The following is a 10,288-nucleotide window of genomic DNA, read 5'->3' as shown; positions in this document are numbered from 1 at the left end:
GGTTTCCAGAGTGCGGGTCCGCGGTCCGCCCGCTCCGCGGTGCAGGTGGCCCGCCAGCCGCCCTGCGCGCGCGCTCCTGGAGCGCGCGTTCTAAGTCTGCTGTCTCGTGGGTGCCGTCCGCGAGTCCGCCTGCTCCCCCGTGCAGGTGGCCCGCCAACCGCCAGCCGTCCCGCGTGCGCTCCCGGAGCTCCCTTCTCAGCCTGCTGTCTCAAGCGTGCGGGTCCGCGGTCTGTCCGCTCCCCCTTGCAGGTGGCTACCGCTTCCCGGCGCCCTGACACGGCGGCTCCCTCCCCCTTCTGTTTAGCTTCCGATATCTGTGCGCGGTTTCACGGCTCCCCGCTTCGTACCTCGATACTCAGCGCTGGAGATGTTCATTTGTAGAGATCCAGATGTATCTTCCTGCGTCTCAGGCTGATTCCGTGGATATTCCTGCTGGTCTGGTACCTATCCAGCTCAACTCAGGGGACCGGCTGAAAAAGGGGTCCCCTACTCCTCCGCCATCTTAACCTCCCTCCCTACTCTCTAAGCTCTGGCTCTTGATCTCAGCTCAGGTCTTTGATCTCAGGGTCCTGAGTTCAAGCCCCAGGTTGGCCTCCACCACTGTGGAACCTCCTTAAAAAACAAAACAACAACAAAAAGAAACTTCAGAAGCCATTCGGGATCATGAAGTGACCTTGGGCTAGAGATGGTATATACCCAAGTTCCAAGTTAGAAGGGGCCAGAGCCGCCTCCCCCTGTGAAGTTCCATCCGGGCCTAGGTACCTATTTCTGAACTTCTTTGGGAAAGAGAAATAAACTTCCAATTTATTTGAACCTCTGTTGCCTTGGTTGTACTGGCGTTCACAGTGACCACATAGTTATGCTCTACCCCACTGGTTCTCAAAGTGGGGTTCCATAGAACAGGAGCCACGACATCACCTGGAAACTTCTTAGAAATACCCATTCTTCGGAGCCTCTACTGAATCAGAAGTGCTGGGTGGCTATCTTCTCTAATGAGCCCACCCCGTGATGGTGATGTATGCTACCTTTTTTTTTTTTTTAAGATTTTATTTATTTATTTGACACAGAGAGAGACGGCCAGTGAGAGAGGGAACACAAGCGGGGGGAGTGGGAGAGGAAGAAGCAGGCTCATAGCGGAGGAGCCTAATGTGGGGCTCGATCCCATAACGCCGGGATCACGCCGAGCCAAAGGCAGACGCTTAACGACTGTGCCACCCAGGCGCCCCTGATGTATGCTACCTTTTGAAAAGTATTGCTCTATTTCTCTCCTAGGGTCCAACACATAAAATAATAGGATGTCCATGGGACGACTGCCTACTTTCTTTATGAGGCAGAACTCAGAGGTTATCCTGGAAGTGAAGGCTGCCACACATATACTTTGTGTAAGTCGAGGGGAGGGCAAGAGAAGGACTTGACAATTTTATTTATTCCCAATACAGTTGTTTCACGAATGGCCGATGGCTGACTGTACCTCCCTCCTGCTGACTTGTTGAACTAGGTTTATTAAAGGCTCCACATTTGGCTCACAGGTGACCCATCCATGATTAGATTCATATTCAGGCCATTCTGGTTTTAGATAATTAGAAGATTTACCCATTAATCCACAGCACTTTCCCCTTTCACCACACTACACAGCATTACAAGGATGTTCTGGTCCTCTGGGCACATTAAACGAGAGACAATTCCACACTTACTGTCAAGAATTCCCTAGGCACACCTGCCAAGTTTCTAATTCAAAAACTAATTTTTGAAAACCATCTCACATCAAATTCAATCTCTTTTAAGTGTTTATTAATCTATTGAGATCTCTTACTCTTTTACTTTCTGTCTCAGCAAACTGACTTAAGGGAAAATGAGGGTTTATTGGCTCATGAAATGAATTCCCATAGTATAGGTAAGTGGTAGCTTCAGGCATGGCTGGATCCAGAGGCCCAAAGGAATCCTCAGAGTCTAGTCTCTCTCCTGGCACCTGTTGGATCTACTTTCCCCTGTGTCAGCTTCATTCTCAGCAATTTCCATGTGGTGCCTGTAGCAGTTCTGGTTTCATCATCTTTATAGATGGCAATCCTTGGAGTTCCAGAACAGCACCAGAATGGAGACTCACTGGCCTGGCTTGTGTCATGTGCTAATCCCTGAACCATAGGCATAAAATATTCTGACATTCCTCTAAGTACTTGCACATCCTAGGCCGAGCCTGGGTTAGGTAAGTGCCTCCATCATCCAGGAGCAAGCGTGTTGGTGCCCTCCATGAGACTTTTCCCTCTCATCTTTGTGAGGCTCTTAGGGATAAGGAGTAAGTAGCGCCTAGAAGAGCAGAACTGTATCTGAGGATTGGCCAGTTCACTATTAATGATCTTTACCAGAAACACAGAGATCCAGAATCCAGTGGATTCAAAAAACAGAGACGAGGAGACACAGCATTATGAAATGTGCAGAGAGGAAGGCCTGGACTGAGGGAGAAGGATACTGAGGAACATAAACAGATAATTATATAGCGAAAGCCAAAATTATGAGGGATAGATAGAGACACATAGAGAGAGGAAAACCAACAGGGCAGGACTGGTAGCTGAAATGGAGAGACAACAATAGATCCTCCCTCCACCACCCAGTTCACGTACACACACACACACACACACACACACACACACACACGCATGCGCGCACACGTGGAAACGTTGCCAGAGAGAGATAATCATTCAAGGAGCCTGAGAATAACGTGTCTATTGGGTATGAGGGATCTAGGATGGTTGTCTGAGAGATTCATTCAGGGATAGTGGGACAGGCGTTTCTAGAAGGTAGGATGTGAACCATGGTGAAACCACAAAGCCAAGGCCTGGTAGGATCATGTACTCATTCAGTACAGAAGTATTTGCTGAAACCACAGGAGAAAACCACAACCTAATGAAACGTTTTTTTGAAAACTTGAACAGACTTTCCTCCAAAGGTGCTCAAATGGCCAAAAACCCCATGAAGATGCCCAGTATCATTCATCATGAGGGAAATGCCAATCATAATTGCGGTGGGTACCACTTCCCACCAAGCTGGCTAGAATTTGAAAAAATAAAAATAACAAGTGTCAGCAAGGAGGTAGAAAAATTGGAGCCCTGTGCATTGTTGGTGGGAATGTAAAATGGGGTAGACGCTAACTATTCGTAGTGGCATCATTCACAGTAGCACAAAAGGTGCACATAATCCAAACGTCTATCCAAAGATGAGCAGATAAGCAAAAGCCAGTATAGCCACACAATGACATACAATTAGCTATAGAAAGTAACAAAGAGGGGCACCTGGGTGGCTCAGTCCGTTCAGTGTCTGCCTTTGGCTCAGGTCATGATCCCAGGGTCCTGGAATCGACCCCCGCGTCAGGCTCCTTGCTCGGCGGAGAGCCTGCTTCTCCTTCTGCCTCTCTCTCTGCCTGCAGCGCCCCCTGCTTGTGCTCTGTCAAATAAATAGATAAAATCTTAAAAAAAAAAAAGTAACAAAGAACATGGGGTGCCTGGATGGCTCAGTTGGTTAAGTGTCCGACTCGATATCGGCTCAGGTCAGGATCTCACGTTCATGAGGTCTAGCCCACATCGGGCTCCCTGCTCAGCGTGGGGTCGGCTTGAGACTCTCTTCCTCTGCCCCTCCCTCCACCCCTGCACCATTTCTCTTTAAGAAATCTTTAAAAAAAATGATGAAGTACGGATACAGGCTACAGTGCAGATGAACCTTAAAGACATATGAAGTAACACCGGACACAAAGTAGTTTATGATTTCATTTATATGAAAAGTCCACAGTAGGGCACTCTATGGGGAGAGGCGGCAGATGGTGGCTGCCATTGGCTGGAGGACGGGGTACTGGCAAGGGATTGCTTCACGCGCACAAGGTTTTCATGTAGGACCGTGAAAATGTTTTAGAACTTGGTACAGATGATAGTGGTTGCTTGAGACTGTGAAGGTACTAAATGCCACTGAATTGTTAGTCTTACATGAATGGTTAATATTATGTGGTAAATCTAAGAATGATTATGTGAATTTTACTTACATTAGATTGATGTTCTGTGTTCTTTTATGTGACGGTCTGTCAGGTGCGGCCACAAGAGAAGTCCAAGACTACAAAATTTATTATACTCCAAGATCTGAAAGAGGAGGTCATTGCATGTCATGGGTCACAGGGTCGGCATCAGGTGTGGTCAGGTGGCAGAAGACAGAACTGAGAAAACAGCTTTTCCCATGGCCTTTCTTGGAGTGGGAAAGGCAAGGCAGGATAGGGTGAACAGTTTAGGAAAGGCTATCTAAGGAGAGGAGGCAGCAAGTGCAAAGTGCTGAGATGGGAATGTGGAGAGGGGGGGGATCTGAAGAGCAGGTGGCCAGGAGGGACATGGAGAGGCTGACATGGCCAAGGCCAGACCATGCAGGCTTCTGGAGACCACAGGAGGGCTTTTTATTTTTTTCCAAAGATTTTATTTATTTATTTGACAGAGATAGAGACAGCCAGCGAGAGAGGGAACACAAGCAGGGGGAGTGGGAGAGGAAGAAGCAGGCTCTCAGCGGAGGAGCCCGATGTGGGGCTCGATCCCACAACGCCAGGATCACGCCCTGAGCCAAGGCAGATGCTCAGCTGCTGCGCCACCCAGGCGCCCCCACAGGAGGGCTTTTGGAATTGTTCCAAATTTAATGGGAAGACACTGAAGAATGAAGAGCATCAGATGACACAGCCTCCACGTGGCACGACCACAGGGGCGCCATTTACACGGACCACACTGTGAAGGCGTCTCCCTGGAGTTGGCTGAGTGGGCAGCCCTGCAACCCCAACTCTCCTACCTAGGGCAGACATCGCTAATCAATGACAGGCCCCGCTCATCCAGCACGGGGTGCTGCCTCTGCCATCATGTTCCCTGACCATAACCTCTGCCACTTCTCAGAGCTGACCGTGCCAGGCCCAGCCTCTGCCATCATGTTCCCTGACCCTTTGCTGACACAAGGCCCTCCTGGGGCTGGCGTGACAGAGACCCAGTGACACAGAGTTGGAGCAGACCTGATCAGTTCTTTATTGGGAAGGGGATGCTGTCTGTAATCCGACAAATCTGTGACCCCAAAAAAATCTCGAGTTCAAGACCTAGATGGGTTGCTGTGAGGTCATAGTTGCCACGGAAAAAGCCACGGGTGTGGCAGTTATGCCAGCGCCAATAGACCTGGATGATGCGGACAGCGTGGAGCAAACGGCAGTACCGCTGGCGGATGCGCCACATGCGGACCAAGGACTGCAGCTTGACCGCCGCCCGTTCCTGCTGCGAGAAGGACTCTAGGGCTACTCGTTTTCTCTTCTCCAGCAGCTTTGTCATCGTCACCTTCCACCAGTGCTGAATGACACACGCTCTGAGCGCCGCGTGCAGCAAGGTCCTGCGCACCAGAGTGCCCCGCCACCACGCCTGGATCTGTACGGCTTTCTGCTCTTGGTCAGGGCGCTTCTTTTTCTTTGGGGGGAGAGGTTGCCAGGATAAAGAAGGGATTCTCAGGGAACATTCTCCACCCACCTCAGCTCCAAGGCATGCCAAGAGGGGCTTCCTCAGAAGTTCAGGAGCACCGGGCAGGGAGCCAGTAGACCACAGAGGTGTCCTGTCTCTGCCCCTCTCTCTTAATGGGCCGGGACACATCCCACTGCCCCTGAGGCTCAGGCTCCTCATCTGTAAAACGGAGCGTGCCGGCACGAGCCATCCCGCCATTACGCGGACCCGGTCGGCCTGTCTGGAACAAGCACGCCATGCATCATGCTCCACCAGGGCCTGGCCCCCTACCTGGGCTGCATGTGCCTTCCCTTGCACCCCAGAGGCTGGAGAAGCGGCATCCTCGGTTTGCTTTCATGCCTCACTCAGCTCAACCCACAACTTGCTGTGTCCCTCCGTCAAGTCACAGTATTAGAAGTGTCCCTGCTCCACACAGTGTGGAGTCCTCCTCCTTTATCTCTCACTTTCACTTCTTTGGGTTCTCACATCTTACACTTCGGTTAGCACGTGTACATGCACACATGGGCACACACGCACCCCTCCACAGTTCTAGACTTGGCTTTCCCCGTACGTGGCAATGTTTTCCCCAAACACAGCCTCACTGCCCCACTCCCCAGCTTGGCATGGTCTGATTCCCACTTGTCAGGGGTTCCCCTCCCTCCAACCAAGCGTCTGTGCCTCAGTCACCCACCTTTCTCTGACCGAGAAGGAAGTAGGAGGAGACGATAACTTGAGAATGAGTTGGAACAAGTAGGGATCCCTACTCATTCCAGCTCTGGAGAGGGCGACCATTCATCCTGATTGGCCTGGGACATTCTGGTTTATGCCTATTGCTCCTGAGGAATCATTCCTAGCGCTATCTTTCATTCACAAATGGAAGCTGGTTCAGATGACAGACTCTAGAATCATGCCATGCTAGGGGGCACAGAGAAGCAAAGCCACCACTCCTGGGTGACTTGTCTCAGAGATGTTGCGAATAGGAGTCCTCCTCCATCTGAGGGCCTCCATTGACCTACCTTTGGTGGAGGAGGTGGAGGCGGAGAAGGAGGGGGTGAGGGTGGAGGCTCTTCCTTCTTCTTCTTTTTCTCTTTCTCTTTCAGCAATGTGGTTTCATCAATGTCTTCTATTACGATTTCACAAAACTGGCCATCCTTCTGTAATCAGAGTTTAGAGGGGAAAGGTATCGGTAGGTGTTCTCTGTACAATTTTGTGCCAAGTCCACTGCATACTCAACTTCCTGCCTGGCCCAGAGTCCCCAGGTGTAGAACTCGCATCCTAAGGTAACTGGGGGAAGCCACCTTCCCCTGCCTGCCACTTTGCGTGGCTCTCTCTTACACAAAACCGAATGCCCATGACTTGGATACAGATGGTTCAAAGCCCCTCAGGTCTGTTATCCCCTAAATTCCCCATGGTTAGGAGCTTCACGGTTCCATTGCTCCCAGGTCTGTACTCTCCCGGCTGCAGCCTGGCAGGAAGAGGGGAGGAAGGGACAGGGATGTGATGTCATAAGGGCACCTATGACTCGGGCACCAGGATGGTTGACAGCTGAGTTCTTTTTGGTGAAGAGGTGGAAGTCCTTGCTCACTCTTTCCTACTATAAATGCCCCAAATTTGGCATAAAAGGCAGCACACAGAAAATACTGCCCATGGACACCAAAGTGTGTAGAGACAGTCATCTCGGGCTGGTTGATAAAAACATACATTCGAGACAATTTAAACACTCATGAATAGAGCATTTGGTTAGATGCATTTCATTTCAAACAATGGAACCAGATAAAGGTTAGAAAGAATGAGTCTGCAGCAACATCTTAAACCAGCACTTCACTAAAAATTTATGAATGGCTAGGAAGCACATGGAAAGATCCCCAACATCAGTCACAAGGAAAAGGAATGTCAGAACCACAGTAAGATCCCCCTGAGCCCCCTAGAGAATGGCTAACATAAAAAATACAACGCCAAATATTGGCAATGACAGACAACAGCTGAGTCTCTTGAAACACTGCTGGTGGAAAGGTAAGAACCGGAAACTGTGGAAAGTGATCTGGCGGTTTCTAATGAATTTCAGCATCTATCCACCCTATAACTCAACGGCTCTACACCGAGATATTCACACGAGAGAGATGAAAACACGCGTCTGCAAAAGAGTTGTGCGTGCATGTTCATAGCAACCTTATTCAAAGAGGTCAACGCTGGAAGCAATTCAAATGTTTACCGACAGGTGACTAGGCAAAGAAATTGTGGTACATTCATTTAAGGAAATAATCCACAGTAATAAAAATGGCCAAACGACTGACACCCACGATAACAGAGGTGAACCTCAAAAACGTTATGCTAAATGAAAGGAGCCAGACATCAAAGAGCATTTACAGGATTGATTCCACTTATATAAAGGTAGAAAACAGGCAAAATGAAACTATAAGCAGAATAATTCCAAATAGAGTTTACATCTGGGGTACGGTATAAGAGGTATCGTCAGCAAGCAGAACAAAGAAAGAGAAATTTGCTATATCTTGTTTTGGGTGGTGATTACCTGGGAATACAGAACCATGAAAACTCATCAAACACCATTAAGAAGCACTTGATAAAGGCACAAAGAGGGGGTATGTAGAGAGGAGGAGGCCATTTGAGGGTGGAGGGTGTTAGTAATAGGGGGTGGGGAAGATAGGAGTTGGCTGGAAGAGGCGGGAAGATGTTGGGACACATGGGTTGGAGAAGGCAGGGAAGCATCTGGTTGGAGACGCAGGTGTTGGTCCACTCCCAAATGCCAGCCTTGCATCTCTGGATTTCTTTCTTAGTTTAGATCTTAGGCCCAGAAATTTTTTTACTGTATTGTTACTTTTCAATTCATTCAAGCAGAAATTTACTTTTTTAAGATTTTATTTATTTATTTATTTGAGAGAGAGAGAACACGAGCAGGGGGGAGGGTCAGAAGCAGAGGGAGAAGCAGACTCCCCGCTGAGCAGGGAGCCCCATGATGTGGGACTCAATCCCAAGACCCTGGGATCATTTCCTGAGCCAAAGGCAGACCCTTCACTGACTGAGCCACCCAGGCGCCCATTCTAGCAGAAATTAAAAAAATATATATTTAGATCAGCTTTTCCAGTTCTTCTCAGCAAAAGGATGAATCCTAACGACTCAGCACACCATTATCTGAAGTGGAAGTCTTTCCTGGATGATACGTGCTTTTTTCAAATTGAGGCACAGTTGACACACCCGGGTTCATTAGTTTCGGGCGTACAACACAGTGATTGGACAAGTGTAACCCCCGCTCTATTTTTATCCGCTGCCTTATTTTCAACTTTTTATCACGTTTTGTTCACAAAATACAGGTGTCTTTCTTTTCCCCAGCATTCTTTTATTTATTCAAATTCAAAAATCAGAATTTGATTCTCGTACCACTATAGTAAACAGAGCACATACGATCCTAGGCAGAGCTCATGTAACAGAGAAGAGCAAACCCCCGGGAAACCTTCTAGAAGAACAGTCACCCTGAAAGAATTCTGAAGGCCCTGAGCTGCTGATGGAAGCCACACTTCCTCCCACAGGCCAGATGCGGAGCCGGGCTCCAGGTCACTGTCGTTCAGCTCAGCCCCTCATCTTGGGACTGTCCTGACCACAACAGTTTCTCGTGTTTTCACACACCGTCCCCCCCACGACAGTGCTGGGAAGCTTGGTTTCTGTGTGTGTGTGCACAGGAAAGGTAACAGCACCACTGGCTCCCGGGGCAGGCCATCCGGGCAGGAGCGCGCCCTCCCTGGAGAGAGCGACAAGTCCCGTGTGGGTGTGGGTGGGGGAGGGACGGTACCAGATTGTGGAGAATACCCTTTGGGTAACAGCATTTCTCTGTTTTTTAAAACAGTATTAAATTCAGACGCACACAGGACCACAAAAATCGTAATCCATTATGTTTTCTTATGAACACATCTTGGATTCTTACACTGCTCTTTTACCAAGGGTATTAACGTTTTGGAAACATCTAGACAACAGACCTATCGATCAAAATAATTCCTCAGAATCTTTCTGAAATGACCCAGATAAGAATATGAAACGGTGTTCCCGGGTCCCGGTGTACAGAATCTCTGTGACTTCCTGGAATTCTAGAAATATCCAGGCTAGCCGTATGCTGAGGGGATCGATGCAAAACATTCAGCAGGTTTTCCCACGTATCTCAGACAGCTTTCAGCGTTTGTGTGAAGGGACTGCCTTCACCTCACAGAAGACATCCAATGCGCATTCGGTATGTTGAGGTGGAAAGCTCGGGGCGGGGGACACAGGCACCGTGCAGTCAGCGAGCCCCAGGCCAGGCAGCCTCTGGAAAGAGAAGCACCGAGCAGGGATGCTGCCGCCGGCCGGTGGCTTTAGCGGCCCCATCACCCTTCCTTGGATGTCCAGGGTCCATGCGATCTGGTCCCACCAGGGCTAGGAGTAGATGCATGGAAGAATCTGACTGTGATCTCTCCTCTTCAGAATAACATCTGGGCCACCACCTCGGCTCCTTGGTCAGCTCAAAGCGCCCGCGGGCGACCTGCCGCTGCCTGGCCCCCTCGCTCACCGTCAGCTCCCCGGAGAGGTAGACGCCCGCGGCCTGATCCTCCTGGAGGAAGCTCTCCACGTCTTTGCTCGCTTTTGCGTGCGGTACTTAACAGTGAGTTCACACCCCCGATGGCGAGCCACTGTGTCCTGCTGGCGCAGGTGGTATGCTGTCTCCAGGCTTTGCAGAGCTGGGGGGCTAAGAGTCTTCTGCTTCAAGAGAAGCTCCAGAGGCAAGACAAGCTGGTCCGGGAGGAGCTCTTCAAACA

General features: G+C 49.7%; 1 protein-coding gene across 1 annotated transcript; it reads right to left on the bottom strand.

Moving 5' to 3' along the window:
* Positions 1-5,024: 5,024 nt before the first annotated feature.
* Positions 5,025-6,970, bottom strand: LOC100480675 (IQ domain-containing protein F5). The gene is made up of 3 exons (XM_011224671.3): positions 6,825-6,970; positions 6,506-6,643; positions 5,025-5,459 (listed from the first exon to the last, which is right to left on the bottom strand). Exons 1-3 carry the CDS (start codon positions 6,840-6,842, stop codon positions 5,025-5,027), a joined length of 591 nt encoding a protein of 196 aa, XP_011222973.3. The 5' UTR covers positions 6,843-6,970.
* Between the last annotated feature and the right edge of the window lie 3,318 nt (positions 6,971-10,288).

This window comes from Ailuropoda melanoleuca, chromosome 4 (assembly GCF_002007445.2).
Source record: "Ailuropoda melanoleuca isolate Jingjing chromosome 4, ASM200744v2, whole genome shotgun sequence".
In the NCBI taxonomy this organism is placed as follows: Eukaryota; Metazoa; Chordata; class Mammalia; order Carnivora; family Ursidae; genus Ailuropoda; species Ailuropoda melanoleuca.
This window is presented reverse-complemented; position numbering and strand designations above follow the sequence as displayed.